Source organism: Pristiophorus japonicus, chromosome 27 (genome assembly GCF_044704955.1).
Source record: "Pristiophorus japonicus isolate sPriJap1 chromosome 27, sPriJap1.hap1, whole genome shotgun sequence".
Classification (NCBI taxonomy): domain Eukaryota; kingdom Metazoa; phylum Chordata; class Chondrichthyes; family Pristiophoridae; genus Pristiophorus; species Pristiophorus japonicus.
In genome coordinates, this window is record NC_092003.1 from 15,786,212 (window position 1) to 15,803,975 (window position 17,764).

At 54.2% G+C, this 17,764-nt stretch overlaps 1 protein-coding gene across 1 annotated transcript; it reads right to left on the reverse strand.

Annotated features, from left to right (window-relative positions):
• Positions 1-496: 496 nt before the first annotated feature.
• On the reverse strand, positions 497-16,634 carry LOC139239493 (prospero homeobox protein 1-like). The gene is made up of 5 exons (XM_070868281.1): positions 16,553-16,634; positions 11,903-13,089; positions 8,912-9,013; positions 7,707-7,901; positions 497-4,212 (listed from the first exon to the last, which is right to left on the reverse strand). The coding sequence occupies exons 2-5, from the start codon at positions 12,971-12,973 to the stop codon at positions 4,045-4,047; spliced, it is 1,536 nt and encodes a 511-aa protein (XP_070724382.1). The 5' UTR covers positions 12,974-13,089; positions 16,553-16,634; the 3' UTR covers positions 497-4,044.
• Between the last annotated feature and the right edge of the window lie 1,130 nt (positions 16,635-17,764).

The window sequence follows — 17,764 nt, forward strand, 5'->3', positions numbered from 1 at the left end:
CACCGCTCTGACCCCTCCTCTGACCTCCGCTCTGACATCTCCCCCCGACCCCCACTCTGACCCCTCAACCCCCACTCTGACCTCTCCCCCCCAACCCCCTGCTGACCCCGAACCCCGCTCTGACCCCTCGACCACTGCTCTGACCTCCGCTCTGACATCTCCCCCCGACCCCCGCTCTGAACCCTCTGACATCTCCCCCCGACCACCGCTCTGACCTCTCCCCCCCCAACCCCCTGCTCTGACCCCTTGACCCCTCCCCCCCGCTCTGACCCCTCATCACCTCCTCCCCCACGCTCCGAGCAGTGGCGGAACCCATGGCCTCAGCTGACACCATTCTTAACATGCGAGCTGGCAGGATATTCAACTGTGAAGCCGTCACGGCAAAGCCCGCTCCTGCCTTTACCCGACACCACAAACCCTGGACAAGTGCTGTAACATGACCCAGTGACCCGTCCCCACAGTCCCCTGTGAAATACAATGTAAATGCACAAAGGCCTTTCAAATCTGCATAAAAATTTTATTCCGATTAATGTTTGATTACATATTAAGACCGAGTTCTATCCGAGAGACCGTAGTGTTTGATTGAAAGGGATCACATTGTGGTGAAGAGTACCCCCAGACACAGAAACCAGAGGGGTCCTTTGTCCGGTGACAAACACACATTTCAGGGCCTGCTCTCTGTGGAAACTGTATCAAATACAGCCGTCACAAACCGTTGCATTCTGGGAGCACAAAGGGGACTCAACCATCACAGAATTGTAGAGAGGAGCAGGAAAAGATATGCATTTCTATAGCGCCTTTCACCACAAGGCGTCCCAAAGCGCTTTACAGCCAATGAAGCACTTTTGGAGTGCAGTCACTGCTGTAATGTGGGCAACGCAGCAGCCAATTTGTGCACAGCAAGCTCCCACACACAGCAATGTGATAATGACCCAGATCAGCTCTTTCAGTGCTGTTGATTGAGGGATAAATATTGGCCCCAGGACACCAGGGAGAACTCCCGTGCTCTTCTTCCAATAGTGGCCCTGGGATCTTTTACATCCACCTGAGAGGGCAGACGGGGCATCGGTTTAATGTCTCATCCGAAAGATGGCACCTCCGACAGTGCAGCACTCCCTCAGTACTGCCCCTCCGACAGTGCGGCGCTCCCTCAGCACTGCCCCTCCGACAGTGCGGCGCTCCCTCAGTACTGCCCCTCCGACAGTGCGGCGCTCCCTCAGTACTGACCCTCCGACAGTGCGGCGCTCCCTCAGTACTGCCCCTCTGACAGTGCGGCGCTCCCTCAGTACTGCCCCTCCGACAGTGCGGCACTCCCTCAGTACTGTCCCTCTGACAGTGCGGCGCTCCCTCAGTACTGCCCCTCCGACAGTGCGGCGTTCCCTCAGTACTGCCCCTCCGACAGTGCGGCGCTCCCTCAGTACCGCCCCTCCAACAGTGCGGCACTCCCTCAGTACTGCCCCTCCGACAGTGCGGTGTTCCCTCAGTACTGCCCCTCCGACAGTGCGGTGTTCCCTCAGTACTGCCCCTCTGACAGTGCGGTGTTCCCTCAGTACTGCCCCTCTGACAGTGCGGTACTCCCTCAGTACTGCCCCTCTGACAGTGCGGCACTCCCTCAGTACTGCCCCTCCGACAGTGCGGTGTTCCCTCAGTACTGCCCCTCTGACAGTGCGGTGTTCCCTCAGTACTGCCCCTCTGACAGTGCGGCACTCCCTCAGTACTGCCCCTCCGACAGTACTGTACTGGGAGAATGTGCCGAGGTATTTGTGCTCAAGTTGCTGGGGAGGATTTTAAACAAGCCCCAAACATCTGACTGCCAAATTGTTCCCCTCTTTTCCAACATCGCTCGCAAATGTCACCCAAATATAGCTGTTTGGCTACAGAGGGCCTTGTGTCCAAACTCACTCCGTCTCACACAGCGTGATTTAGGAGGGAGGAAAATTGGCGGATTTCCTCCCTAGTCCAGGGGCGCCGGAGGTCGCGCGGTACAGAGCGGGCGTGAGGCAGCCATCGTGTGCCTCAGTGGCACTTGGAAGCAACTGATCCTCTCTCGGGGGTCGACAGCGGGGATTTTGCAAACCGGGAACATTTCCCTGGGACAACCTCCCACCTCCCCCGAAACCAGCCCAGACAATATGCCCCAATTCCTTGTTGAATTGTTATAAATGGTCCCCACCCTAGCCCCAGGATTGGGCGATTCCCACCGGTTGGCTGGAAATTGCAAAATCGCGACCGGAAACGACGGCACTGAAGCCGATTCTCCAAGTCTGTGACTCCTTTGGTCCGGAGCTCTGCACAATGGGAGTGATTGGGAATTCTACACTGGGAAAGGGGTTGGGTGTATTGGGAATTCTACAATGGGGAGGGGTTGGATCCATTGGGAATTCTACAATGGGAAGGGTTGGATCCATTGGGAATTCTACAATGGGAAAGGATTGGGTCCATTGGGAATTCTACAACAGGAAGGGGTTAGGTCCATTGGGAATTCTACAATGGGAAAGGGTTGGGTCCATTGGGAATTCTACATTGGGAAAGGGGTTAGGTCCATTGGGAATTCTACAATGGGAAGGGATTGGGTCCATTGGGAATTCTACATTGGGAAAGGGGTTAGGTCCATTGGGAATTCTACAATGGGAAAGGATTGGGTCCATTGGGAATTCTACATTGGGAAAGGGGTTAGGTCCATTGGGAATTCTACAATGGGAAAGGATTGGGTCCATTGGGAATTCTACATTGGGAAAGGGGTTAGGTCCATTGGGAATTCTACAATGGGAAAGGATTGGGTCCATTGGGAATTCTACATTGGGAAAGGGGTTAGGTCCATTGGGAATTCTACAATGGGAAAGGATTGGGTCCATTGGGAATTCTACATTGGGAAAGGGGTTAGGTCCATTGGGAATTCTACAATGGGAAAGGGTTGGGTCCATTGGGAATTCTACATTGGGAAAGGGGTTAGGTCCATTGGGAATTCTACAATGGGAAAGGATTGGGTCCATTGGGAATTCTACATTGGGAAAGGGGTTAGGTCCATTGGGAATTCTACAATGGGAAAGGATTGGGTCCATTGGGAATTCTACATTGGGAAAGGGGTTAGGTCCATTGGGAATTCTACAATGGGAAAGGGTTGGGTCCATTGGGAATTCTACATTGGGAAAGGAGTTAGGTCCATTGGGAATTCTACAATGGGAAGGGATTGAGTCCATTGGGAAAGGGTTAGGTCCATTGGGAATTTGGGTTGGGTTCATTGGGAATGTGTGTGTGTGGGGCTCTGTCCCACACCGGGTGAGATGGACTAAGACGGTGGAGGTCGGGGTTGGACCCTCAGGCTCTCCCTGCTCTGAGAGTGGGGGGGGGGGGGGCCTCAGGGTATTTCCCCCCCACCCCCACCACCACAAGTCATCGGACAAGTCTTCTCTCATCTTCACACGTGCAATTGGCAGCGGAGATTGGGTCAGGTCTGAGGTGCATGGTGTCCCTGGGCAGCGTGTGATTGGATCGGCCCTGGCAGGCAAGCTGGGCTGCGATTGGGTGGTTCTGGACAAAAGGTACATGGGCTCCCCCACTCGCTGGGGTGCGCCGGGGGGGGGGGGGGGGGGAGGGAATCTCAATCCTGTGGGGCCCCCCCCACCGTACTGCAAAACCGTATTGGATTGGCACAGGCCGGGTACGAGTTATTAAGCTGTGTAATCTGACTTTAAATAGCTGGTAGGGTTCATCGTCTCGCCGATCTTACGCTGACCCTGAACGCCGGAATAGAATTGAATCCGGACGGATGGGTTGAAGCCGTCTAATAAATAAAGGAGGTGTGCGGGGGGAGGGGGGGCTGTGTCCAGGATAGATGGACGTCACAAGTTAGCCGGGGACTGATGACGGAGGGCATCGCCCAGGCTTGGGTAGCGCTGTGCAGCCTGGCTGGGTGAGTGAGAGGGGCAGGAACGGGTGCAGAGTGAAGGATTACTCAGCAGGTGTGTGAACACAAGGGGAGGAGGGTCCGCGGGGGGGGCAGTGTGGGCTATTCGCTCCCGCTCTCTCTCTCTCTGGCTTTCCTCACAGGCTGCTGGGGCACTTGAAGATCTCAGGGACCTCGCTGTCCAGCTTGCTGATCACCTTGTAGATGTGCTTTTTCCAGGAAGGGTCAACGTCTCTGCCCTTCACGATGGCGTCGAAGAACTCCTGCAGAGTGGTCTGCGACACCTCCAGGAACTTGTCGGGCACCTGCGGAGACACAGAGCAGAGCATGACGGCAGGAGCCGGTCCAGAGAAGCTTCACCCGGCTGATTCCGGGGATGGAGGGGTTGTCTTACGCAGAAAGCTGGAGCAGGTTGGGCCTGCCCCAACATTGGGCAATCCCCAGCATCGAAGCACTGACCACACTCGACCAGCTCCGCTGGGCAGGGCCACATTGTCCGCATGCCCCGACACGAGACTCCCAAAGCAAGCGCTCTACTCGGAACTCCTTCACGGCAAACGAGCCAAAGGTGGGCAGAGGAAACGTTACAAAGCCTCCCTGATAAAGCGCAACATCCCCACCGGCACCTGGGAGTCCCTGGCCAAAGACCAGTCCGCCCTAAGTGGAGGGAGTGCATCCGGGAGGGCGCTGAGCACCTCGAGTCTCGTCGCCGAGAGCGTGCAGAAACCAAGCGCAGGCAGCGGAAGGAGCGTGCGGCAAACCAGTCCCACCCTCCCCTTCCCGCAACCACTGTCTGTCCCACCTGTGACAGGGACTGTGGTTCCCGTATTGGACTGTTCAGCCACCTAAGGACTCATGTTAAGAGTGGAAGCAAGTCTTGCTCGATTCCGAGGGACTGCCTATGATGATGATGATGATGTACTCATTGGAGTTTAGAAGAATGAGAGGTGATCGTATTGAAATGTATAAGATTCTGAGGGGGCTGGACAAGGTGGATGCAGAGAGGATGTTTCCCCTCATGGGGGAAACTAGAACTAGGGGACATAGTTTCAGAATAAGGGGTCGGCCATTTAAAATTGAGATGAGGAGGAATTTCTTCTCTCAGAGGGTTGTAAATCTGTGGAATTCTCTGCCCCAGAGAGCTGTGGAGGCTGGGACATTGAATATATTTAAGGAGGAGATAGACAGATTTTTGAGCGATCAGGGAGTGAAGGGTTATGGGGAGCGGGCGGGGAAGTGGAGCTGAGTCCATGATCGGATCAGCCATGATCTTATTGAATGGCGGAGCAGGCTCGAAGGGCCAAATGGCCGACTCCTGCTCCTGTTTCTTGTGTAATGTATGTTCTAATGAATCCGCTCTCCTGCTGGACTTTCCTGCGTTCCACGCCCCTCCCCGAGACTCTGGCTCCTGCTGGGGGTGGGATGAAGGGGGAGGGAAGGCTACCCTGCCCCCCCCCCCCTTCAATCAGCCCTTCTTCCTGCGAGAGCGCCGATCCGCTAATCGACTGTGTGGGGGTGGGACATTGCAGCATTGCCTGGTTTCTCCTCTTCCCCCCCCCCCCCCCCACCACCCCCCTCCCCAGCAGGTTGAGCTGCCCCGCCCACTGGACATGGAAGATGACACGAGCCGAGCGGGTAAGGGGCCGGGGCGGTTTGGGGAATGACAGGAGATAGCGGCGGACGAGGAGGGGGGGATCACGGGCCATTCTCGCCTCTTCCCCTGACCCAAGGCGGCCATTTTCAGGGTGGCTCCGCAACAGGCAATCAGTAGGCCTCAAGTCTGCCGTCCCCTGGCGATCGAAGGCCCTGGCAGTGCAGCAAACCAGGCCTGCTTCCCTCCTATTCTCAAAGGGCCCAAAAGACCAGCAAGGCCTTGAGTTTAAGAGTAAAGACATAAGAACGTAACAAATAGGAGCAGGAGTTGGCCATACGGCCCCTCGAGCCTGCTCCGCCATTCAATAAGATCATGGCTGATCCGATCATGGACTCAGCTCCACTTCCCCGCCCGCTCCCCATAACCCCTTTTCGTTTCAGAAACTGTCTACTTCTGTCTTAAATATATTCAATGTCCCAGCCTCCACAGCTCTCTGAGGCAGTGAATTCCACAGATTTACAACCCTCTGAGAAGAAATTCCCCCTCATCTCAGTTTTAAATGGGCGGCCCCTTATTCTAAGACCATGCCCTCTAGTTCTAGTCTCCCCCATCAGTGGGAACATCCTCGCTGTATCCACCTTGTCAAGCCCCCTCATAATCTTATACATTTCGATACGATCACCTCTCATTCTTCTGAATTCCAATGAGTAGAGGCCCAACCTGCTCAACCTTTCCTCATAAGTCAACCCCCTCATCCCCGGAATCAACCGAGTGAACCTTCTCTGAACTGCCTCCAATGCAAGTATATCCTTCCTTAAATACAGAGACCAAAACTGTACGCAGTACTCCAGGTGTGGCCTCACCAATACCCTGTACAGTTGTAGCAGGACTTCCCTGCTTTTATACTCTATCCCCCTTGCAATAAAGGCCAACATTCCATTGGCCTTCGCGATTACTTGCTGTACCTGCAGACTAACCTTTTGTGTTTCATGCACAAGGACCCCCAGGTCCCGCTGTACTGCGGCACTTTGCAATCTTTCTCCATTTAAATTATAAATTGCTTTTCTATTTTTTCAGCCAAAGTGGATAACCTCACATTTTCCCGCATTATGCTCCATCTGACAAATTTTTGCCCACTCACTTAGTCTGGCTATATCCCTTTCCAGATTTTTTGTGCCCTCCTCACAACTTGCTTTCCCACCCATCTTTGTATCGTCAGCAAACTTGGCTACATTACACTCGGTCCCTTCATCCAAATCATTAATATAGATTGTAAATAGTTGAGGTCCCAGCACTGATCCCTGCGGCAACTCACTAGTTACTGTTTGCCAACCGGAAAATGACCCATTTATCCCGACTCTATTTTCTGTGAGTTAGCCAATCCTCTATCCATGCTAATATATTACACCCAACCCCATGAACTTTTATCTTGTGCAGTAACCTTTTATGTGGCACCTTATCGAACGTCTTACTGCAATTATATCGGGCCCTGGTGAGACCACACCTGGAGTATTGTGCACAGTTTGGGTCTCCTTACCTAAGGAAGGATATACTTGCCATAGAGGGAGTGCAGCGAAGGTTCACCAGACTGATTCCTGGGATGGGGGGATTGTCCTATGAGGAGAGATTGAGCAGACTAGGCCGATATTCTCTGGAGTTTAGAAGAATGAGAGGTGATCTCATTGAAACAGACACAATTCTTACAGGGCTTGACAGGGGTAGATGCAGGGAGGGTGTTTCCCCCGGGCTGGGGAGTCTAGAACCAGGGGTCACACAGTCTCAGGATAAGGGGTCGGCCATTTAGGACTGAGATGAGGAGGAATTTCTTCACTCAGAGGGTGGTGAATCTTTGGAACTCTCTGCCCCAGAGGGCTGTGGAGGCTCAGTCGTTGAGTATATTCAAGGCTGAGATCGGTAGATTTTTGGATATTTAGGGAATCGAGGGATCGGGCGGGAAAGTGGAGTTGAGGTCGAAGATCAGCCGTGATCTTATTGAATGGCGGAGCAGGCTCGAGGGGCCGAATCCTGCTCCTATTTCTTACAACTCGGGTCAGAGCATGTGGAGCCAGAAGAATTGGATAGCGACCTGGCCGAAGGGCCTAACTGAGCTAGGCTGAGGGCTCGGGCCTACAAAATCCGGAAGCCCCTGAAGCTTGGTTGCTCGGCAACCGGCCGGCCTGCTGAAACAAGGAAGGCCCCTCGTACCTCGAACTCACTGGACTTGTTGTAGTGTTGGTTCAAGGTGCGGAACAGGTCAGACTCCCGGTTCACCAGCAGTGGCTCAGAACTGCTGGCACCCTCGCTCAGTGCCTGCCGGGCAAACTTCTCCACCTGGATGTAGAAGAACTCGCGGAAGTTACTGAACCACTTGATGAGCTGCGAGGTGATGCAGCGGTTAAACTGGGGAACAGAAAAGATAGATGTGTTTAGCAGCAGCATATCTCGACGTGCGTCCTGCTCCCAACATTCCCCAGGGATACACACGGGGAGCCCCCACCCCACACGGAGTAAAGCTCCCTCTACACTGTCCCATCAAACACTCCCAGGGCAGGTACAGCACGGGGTTAGATACAGAGTAAAGCTCCCTCTACACTGTCCCATCAAACACTCCCAGGGCAGGTACAGGGGGTTAGATACAGAGTAAAGCTCCCTCTACACTGTATCACAGTAAAACACCAACCACACTTTTTAAAAAATGTATTAATTCATAGGATGTGGGCGTCGCTGGCAAGGCCCAGCATTTATCGCCCATCCCTAATCGCCCCTTGAGAAGGTGGTGGTGAGCCGCTTTCTTGAACCGCTGCATTCCGTGTGGTGAAGGTGCTCCCACAGTGCTGTTAGGGAGGGAGTTCCAGGATTGTGACCCAGCGACGATGAAGGAACGGCCGATATATTCCCAAGTTGGGATGGTGTGTGACTGGGAGGGGGACGTGGAGGTGGTGGTATTCCCGTGCGCCTGCTGCCCTTGTCCTTCTAGGGGGTAGAGGTCGCGGGTTTGGGAGGTGCTGCCGAAGAAGCCTTGGCTATCACGGCAGGGCCCCGCCCCCTCAGCCTATCATGGCAGGGCCCCGCCCCCTCGGCCTATCACGGAAGGGCCCCGCCCCCTCGGCCTATCACGGCAGGGCCCCGCCCCATCGGCCTATCACGGCAGGGTCTCGCCCCCTCGGCCTACCACGGTAGGGCCCCGCCCCCTCGGCCTATCACACAGCAGGGCCCCGCCCCCCTCGGCCTACCACAGCAGGGCCCCGCCCCCTCGGACTATCACACAGTAGGCCCCGCCCCCTCGGCCTACCACAGCAGGGCCCCGCCCCCTCGGCCTATCACACAGTAGGCCCCGCCCCCTCGGCCTATCACACAATAGGCCCCGCCCCCTCGGCCTACCACAGCACGGCCCTCCCTTGGCTCCTCACCTTGACGTCCGGAAAGTAGGTTTTGAGCGTGTTGGAGCTGGGGTATCTGCTATACAAGAAGATCAGTTTGGCTTTCTTCAGGTGCCCGGGAGACAGTCCGTCCTGACCATCGGTTAAAGAAAAGGAACGAGAGCAACTGGGCCAGAAACATACCCAGCGGGCCTGTGGGCGTCAGCCTGTCCCCTGCTCTCTCCAGCCTGCCCAGAAACCCAGCCAACCCACATCTGCTTCCCATCCCCATTCCCCCAGTGTGCCCAAGTGTGTCACTCAATCCCGGGCACACATTGTTCGATATCGAATCGTACAATAGTACAGCACAGGAGGCCATTCAGCCCATCGTACCTGAAACAGCTGCCCAACTAGTCCCACACCCGCTCCTGCTCCTGCTCTTTCCCCTGCAAACTCATCCTTCTCAACTATTTCTCCAATTCCTTTTGAAAGTCACAACAACTCGCTGCGTAAAAACATTCTCCCCCTCTGGTTCCATCGCCGATTATCGTCAATCTGTGTCCCTCTGGTTACCGACCCTCCTGCCCCCGGGAACAGTTTGTCCCCGATCTACTCCATCAAACCCTTCATAGTATGGAACACCTCGATTAAATCTCCCCTTAACCTTCTCTGCTCCAAGGAGAACAGCCCCAGCTTCTCCAGTCTCTCCACGTAACTACAGTCCCTCATCCCTGGAACCATTCTGGTCAATCTCCTCTGCACCCTCTCCAAGGCCTGGACATCCTTCCGAAAGTGCGGGGCCCAGAATTGGACACAATACTCCAGCTGGGGCCTAACCAGTGGTTTATAAAGGTTTAGCATAACCTTTATAAATCACTTTTGTACTCTCGGCCTCTGTTTATAAAATATGCTTTATAATCCATACGCTTTTTTAACAACCTCCTCAACTTGCCCTGCTACCTTCAAAGATTTGTGTACATACACCCGAGGTCACTCTGTTCCTGGACCCTAGTTAAAATTGTACCATTTAGTGTATATTGCCTCAACTCATTCCCAGCACCAAACTGTCTCACCTCATACATCCCTGCGTTAAATTTCATGTTGCGTGTCTTTCCCAACATCACAAACTCCATTCCCTAACCACCAACACCATCCCTTGCCCCAGCATCAATCTGAGGGTGAACAACACTGTTCACAACTTCGGTGTCATATTTGACCCTGAAATGAGTTTCCAGCCATTTATCTGCGTTAACTAAGACCGCCTATTTCCACCTCCGTGACATCGCCTGTCTCCACCTCCTGCCTCAGCTCATCCGCTGCTGAAGCCCTCATCCATGCCTTTGTTACCTCCAGACTTGACTATTCCAACACACTCCTGGCCGGCCTCCCACATTCTACCCGACGTAAACTAGAGGTGTTCCAAAACTCGGCTGCCCTGTGTCCTAACTCGCACCGAGTCGCACTCACCCATCACCCCCTGTGCTCGCTGCCCCCGTGCCCTAACTCGCACCGAGTCCCACTCACCCATCACACCCTGTGCTCGCTGCCCCCGTGTCCTAACTCGCACCGAGTCCCACTCACCCATCACCCCCTGTGCTCGCTGCCCCCGTGTCCTAACTCGCACCGAGTCCCGCTCACCCATCACCCCCTGTGCTCGCTGCCCCGTGTCCTAACCCGCACCGAGTCCCGCTCACCCATCACCCTCTGTGCTCGCTGCCCCGTGTCCTAACTCGCACCAAGTCCCGCTCACCCATCACCCCCTGTGCTCACTGCCCCGTGTCCTAACTCACACCGAGTCCCGCTCACCCATCACCCCCTGTGCTCGCTGACATACATTGGCTCCAGGTTAAGCAATGCCTCAATTTCAAAATTCTCATCCTTGTTAACAAATCCCTCCATGGCTCTCGCCCCTCCCTATCTCTGTAATCTCCTCCAGTCCCACAACCCCCGAGATGTCTGCGCTCCTCCAATTCTGCCCTCCTGAGCATCCCTGATTATAATCGCTCCACCATCGGTGGCCGTGCCTTCAGCTGCCTGGGCCCCAAGCTCTGGAACTCCCTCCCTAAACCTCTCCACCTCTCTCTCCTCCTTCAAGACGCTCCTTAAAACCAATCGATTTAAACAAGTTTTTGGTCACTCTGCCTTAATTTCTTCTTTTGTGGCTCGGTGTCAAATTTATCTGTTTTTATCTGAACACTGCTGTCGAAGCTTCTTGGGGCATTTTACTGTATTAAAGGCAATAATAAGTTATTATTATTTCACAGTCTGTCTATGTCCTCCTGACTTCGGTTACTATCCTCCTCATTGTTTACCCTGTTCCCGGATATCTATGGTATTCTAACACCCCGAACCCCTCGATTAGATTCCAGCCTGTAACTCACTCCCGGGTATCCGTTATTCTATATATAAACCCCCCGAACCCCTCAATTAGATTCCAGCCTGTAACTCACTCCCGGGTATCCGTTATTCTATATATAAACCCCCCGAACCCCTCGATTAGACCCCAGCCTGTAACTCACTCCCAGGTATCTGTTATTCTATATACAAACCCCCTGAACCCCTCGATTAGATTCCAGCCTGTAACTCACTCCCGGGTATCTGTTATTCTATATATAAACCCCCCGAACCCCTCGATTAGATTCCAGCCTGTAACTCACTCCCGGGTATCTGTTATTCTATATATAAACGCCCCGAACCCCTTGATTAGATTCCAGCCTGTAACTCACTCCCGGGTATCTGTTATTCTATATATAAACCCCTCGATTAGACCCCAGCCTGAAACTCACTCCCAGGTATCTATTATTCTATATATAAACCCACCGAACCCCTCGATTAGATTCCAGCCTGTAACTCACTCCCAGGTATCTGTTATTCTATATATAAACCCCCCGAACCCCTCGATTAGACCCCTGCCTGAAACTCACTCCCGGGTATCTATTATTCTATATATAAACCCCCCGAACCCCTCGATTAGATTCCAGACTGTAACTCACTCCCGGGTATCTGTTATTCTATATATAAACCCCCCTCGTTGAAGGATACTGCGCCTGCTCCGTACACCTGTACATCGTGCCGGTCTTGGAGGTCGAGACTTTCGGTCTTGGTGAGGGACGGCCCGTCGGGGCGGCGGGGGGCGCAGAGCGGCTGGGGCAGGGGGCGGCCGGAGACTTGGGTGCGGAGCCCGAGCATCTCCACAAAGGGCTCGGGAGGGGCACGCTCCTGGCCGGCGAGGGCGCCGGGCACCGCGTAGGCCATCACGGGCCAGGGCAGCGGGCGCGGCCAGCCGGGACGCGCGTAGCCGCAGCCGGGGGCGCCCGGGCGAGTGGCGGCGGAGGTCGGGCCCGGCGGCCCCGTCTCCTCGGGGGGGCACCTCCGCACGACCAGAGGCAGGGCTTCTGCTCGGGCCGGCGGGCTGCCCGTCCCGTGCCCGTCCCTGCCCGGCGAGGCCGCCCCCGGGCGCGGGTCCCGCCGTCCCGGTCCGCCCGCCGCTCCGCCGTAGGGGGCGAACATCTTGACCACGGCGTCCACCACTTTGGCCATGGCCGCACCCAGCTCGGCCTTCAGGGCCTGCCCCAGCTCCTGGGACCCCGGCGAGCCGCCTTGCCGGCCAGCCTGGGCCTCCCTGGCCGACGCCCGGCCGATCCGCCCCTGCAGATGCTGGATCTGCCTCCGCAGCGCCTCCAGCTGGCGCTTGAGCCGCCTGCGCTCGGGCTCCCGCGGGCCGGCGGCCGCTAGGACCCCGCGGCGCCCCGGCAGGGCGCCGGGAGGCTGGAGGACTCCGCCCTCCGCCGTCCGCACCCGGCCCCTCTTGGCCCGCGGCTGCTCGTCGTCGTCGTCCTGGCCGCCGCCGGCCGGGCGGACCTCATCAAGATGGCGGCGGGAAGGGCGCACTCTCTGGCGCTCGGGCGAACTGCCGCTGCTGCCCTCGTCGTCGTCCTCTTCTTCTTCCTCCTCCGGGCCCGGGCTCCAGCAGCTGCCGCGCGGCCCGCCCGATAACTCGCGGCCGCCGGCTGCGGCTTCCATGGCGCTTTTCCGCAGCAAGCGGGAGATGAGGTCGCCGGCCGCCCCGTCCCGGCAACTGGGATCCCGCAGCGGCAGCCCGGACTGCTCCATTCCCCGCACGGGGGGGGGTTCTTCCACCCGGCCGCGCTGCTGGCTGCTGCTTCCGCTGCCGGACCCCCCTCTCACTTCTGGCCAATGGTAAACTGCGCCGGCAAGGTCACAGGTCACTGAAACAACAACAACAACAAACCCAGGATTAGATTACAGTCCATTACACAATCCCAGGATTAGATTACAGTCCAACACACAAACCCAGGATTAGATTACAGTCCTATACACAAACCCAGGATTAGATTACAGTCCATTACACAATCCAAGGATTAGATTACAGTCCAATACACAAACCCAGGATTAGATTACAGTCCAACACACAAACCCAGGATTAGATTACAGTCCATTACACAATCCCAGGATTAGATTACAGTCCAACACACAAACCCAGGATTAGATTACAGTCCAATACACAAACCCAGGATTAGATTACAATCCTATACACAAACCCAGGTTTAGATTACAGTCCTATACACAAACCCAGGTTTAGATTACAGTCCAACATAGAAACCTAGGATTAGATTACAGTCTGTAACACAAACCCACAATTAGATTACAGTCTAAAACACAGTCAACGTCCTCTTAGAATCATAGAAATTTACAGCAGGGAAGGAGGCCATTTCGGCCCATCGTGTCCGCGCCGGCCAACCAAGAAATTTCCAGCCTAATCCCACTTTCCCGCTCTCGGTCCATAGCCCTGTAGGTTACAAGTGCACATCCAGGTACTTTTTAAATGTGATGAGGGTTTCTCCCTCTACCACCCTTTCAGGCAGTGAGTTCCAGACCCCCACCACCCTCTGGGTGAAAAAAGTTCTTCCCTTCTAATCCTCCTACCAATTATTTTAAATCTATGCCCCCCCTGGTTGTTGACCCCTCTGCCAAGGGAAACAGGTCTGTCCTATCCACTCTATCCAGGCCCCTCATAATTTTATACACCTCAATCAGGTCTCCCCTCAGCCTCCTCTGTTCCAAAGAAAACAACCCCAGCCTATCCAATCTTTCCTCATAACTAAAATTCTCCAGTCCTGGCAACGTAAATCTCTGCACCCTCTCCAGTGCAATCACATCTTTCCTGTAATGTGGTGACCAGAACTGCACACAGTACTCTAGCTGTGGCCTAACTATTTCATACAGTTCAAGCATAACTTCCCTGCTCTTATATTCTATGCCTCGGCTAATAAAGGAAAATATGCCTTCTTAACCACCTTTTCGTCCTTCAAGATGCTCCTTAAAACCTACTTCTTTGACCAAGCTTTTGGTCACCTGCTGTAATTTCTCCTTATGTGGCTCAGTGTCAAATATTTTTGTCTCATATCACTGCTGTGAAGCACCTTGGGATGTTTCACCATGTTAAAGGTGCTATATAAATAGAGATTGATGTTGTTATCTATCTGTCCTGCTACCTTCAGGAATCTGTGGACATATACTTCAAGGTCCCTTTGTTCCTCTACACTTCTCAGTGCCCTACCATTTAATGTGTATTCCCTCGCCTTGTTAGCCCTCCCCAAATGCATTACCTCACACTTCTCCGGATTGAACTCCATTTGCCACAGTTCTGCCCACCTGACCAGTTCATTGATATATTCCTGTAATCCGCAGCTTTCTTCTTCATTATCAACCACACGGTCAATTTTTGTATTATCTGCAAACTTCTTAATCATGCCACCTACATTGAAGTAGTTGATATATATATATTTTATATATAAATATAAACAAAAAGCAAGGGACCCAGTACTGAGCCCTGCGGAACCCCACTGGATACAGCTTTCCAGTCACAAAAACACCCATCGACCATTGCCCTTTGCTTCCTGCCTCTGAGCCAATTTTGGATCCAACTTGCCACTTTGCCCTGGATCCCATGGGCTTTAAGTTTTCAGACCAGTCTGCCATGTGGGACCTTGTCAAAAGCCTTACTAAAATCCATATAGACTACCCTCATCAGCCCTCCTGGTTACCTCCTCGAAAAATTCAATCAAGTTAGTCAAACACGACCTTCCCTTAAAAAATCCATGCGGACTGTCCTTGATTAATTTGTGCCTTTCTAAATGAAGATTAATCCTGTCACTCAGAATTTTTTCCAATAATTTGCCCACCACCAAGGTTAGGCTGACTGGCCTGTAATTACTCGGTCTATCACTTTCTCGCCTTTTTAAACAACGGTACAACGTTAGCAGTCCTCCGGCACCACACCTGTTGCCGGAGAGGATTGCAAAATGATGGTCAGAACCTCTGCTATTTCCTCCCTTGCTTCTCTTAACAGCCCTGTGTTACACACTGCAATCTGCATGTGGCATGCATGTGGCATGCATGTGACAATATAACCACGAGTCTGTACAACAATGCTGTTTGAAAAATGACAAGAGTTTGCCAACTCAACTGATTGAGATGCTCACATGCTGCTTTTGGAACCTCTCTAAAATTAGACCTCCTCTGGGAACATTCCCAACATTTCTCTGAACTATTGTTACATACACTGGCAGTTTAAAATACTCTATATACACACAAACATTTTTTAAATGAATTGATAAATCAGGTTTATATATAAATCTCATGGTGCTCTGGGTCATTAACACACTGCCAGTCTGAAACTGACCACTGCTGAAACTGACCACTTCCCCCACTCCTGAAACTGACCACTGCTGAAACTGACCACTGCCTCTACTGCTGAAACTGACCAGTGTCGCTACTGAAACTGACCACTTCTGAAACTGACCACTGGCTCTACACCTGAAACTGACCAGTGTCTCTACTCCTGAAACTGACCACTGGCTCTACACCTGAAACTGACCACTGCTGAAACTGACCAGTGTCTCTACTCCTGAAACTGACCAGTGTCTCTACCCTTCAACCTGACCACTGCCTCTATTCCTGAAACTGACCACTGCTGAAACTGACCAGTGTCTCTACCCTTCAACCTGACCACTGTCTCTATTCCTGAAACTGACCACTGCTGAAACTGACCACTGTCTCTACTCCTGAATCTGACCAGTGTCTACACCTGAAACTGACCACTCCTGAAACTGACCACTCAAACTGACCAGTGTCTACTCCTGAAACTGACCACTCCTGAACCTAACCACTGTCTCTACTCCTGAAACTGACTAGTGTCTCTACACCTGAAACTGACCACTGCTGAAACTGACCAGTCTCTACTCCTGAAACTGACCAGTGCCTCAGTGCTGGGCCGGACAGCGGACGGATTCTCTGCCTTCAATCCCTGCCTGGGATATCTCCCCTCCCCTCCACCTCCGCTCCTCACAGCTCCCCATCTCATTGCACCATTGCAGAACTCGCATTCCCCCAAAACACCTCCCCCCCACAAAAAAAAACCCCACAGGGATTTACCCCTCAACAAAAAAGAATCAGTCCGATGCCTTTGCAACAGCCGCCCGGGCTGCGGGTTGCAGCTGCTGCCTTCTGCAATGGAACTGATGCAGAATGAGTGGCTCAGCCCCGGGCCAGGATTTAAATCCCTCTTCATGGTGCAGAACAGGAGGGTGACCTTTAAACGCTGCATAATCTCTCCCCTCCTCACTGGAGCTGCTACAGTTACAGCTTGCAAAGTTATTTAGTTTGCACCTTGCACTGCTCGGCTGGGCAATGATTTTCCACCTCTGCCTGCCGCTCCCCAGCTCCGCCAACAATCCCAGCGCTGCCCAACGGCGCCTGTCCCTTTAAGAGGTTGATTGACAGCAGCGTCCCCACGTCCCTCCACCAAGCCCCACCCTCCCCGCCAGCCTTTGTGACGTCACATTCGCAGGGCACACCCACCCCCACGTGTGAGGGGGGGGGGTCATTTCCCAAACTCCTCCCACTCCACACACACACACCACCAATCACAGCCAACCTGGCCCAGGGACCTGCAGCTCTGATTGGCTGGCTGCTCCACCATGAGCAGGGCCTATGCTGACTTGGTGGGTGGTCCCAGTGACTGCTCCTTGCCTCCCCTTTAACCCCCACCCCTATCTTTAAACCGCCTATTTCCACCTCCGTAACATCGCCGGTCTCCGCCCCTGCCTCAGCTCATCCGCTGCTGAAGCCCTCATCCGTGCCTTTGCTACCTCCAGACTCGACTATTCCAACACACTCCTGGCCGGCCTCCCACATTCTACCCCACGTAAACTAGAGGTCATCCAAAACTCAGCTGCCCCCGTGTCCTAACTCACACCGAGTCCCGCTCACCCATCACCCCCTGTGCTCGCTGCCCCGTGTCCTAACTCACACCGAGTCCCGCTCACCCATCACCCCCTGTGCTCACTGCCCCGTGTCCTAACTCGCACCCAGTCCCGCTCACCCATCACCCCCTGTGCTCGCTGCCCCGTGTCCTAACTCGCACCCAGTCCCACTCACCCATCATCCCCTGTGCTCACTGCCCCGTGTCCTAACTCGCACCCAGTCCCACTCACCCATCACCCCCTCTGCTCGCTTCCCCATGTCCTAACTCGCACCGAGTCCCGCTCACCCATCACCCCCTGTGCTCGCTGACCCGTGTCCTAACTCGCACCCAGTCCCACTCACCCATCATCCCCTGTGCTCACTGCCCCGTGTCCTAACTCGCACCCAGTCCCACTCACCCATCACCCCCTCTGCTCGCTTCCCCATGTCCTAACTCGCACCGAGTCCCGCTCACCCATCACCCCCTGTGCTCGCTGACCTACATTGGCTCCCGGTTAAGCAACGCCTCGATTTCAAAATTCTCACCCTTGTTTACAAATCCCTCCATGGCCCTCGCCCCCTCCCTATCTCTGTTATCTCCTCCAGCCCCACAACCCCCCCGAGATCTCTGCGCTC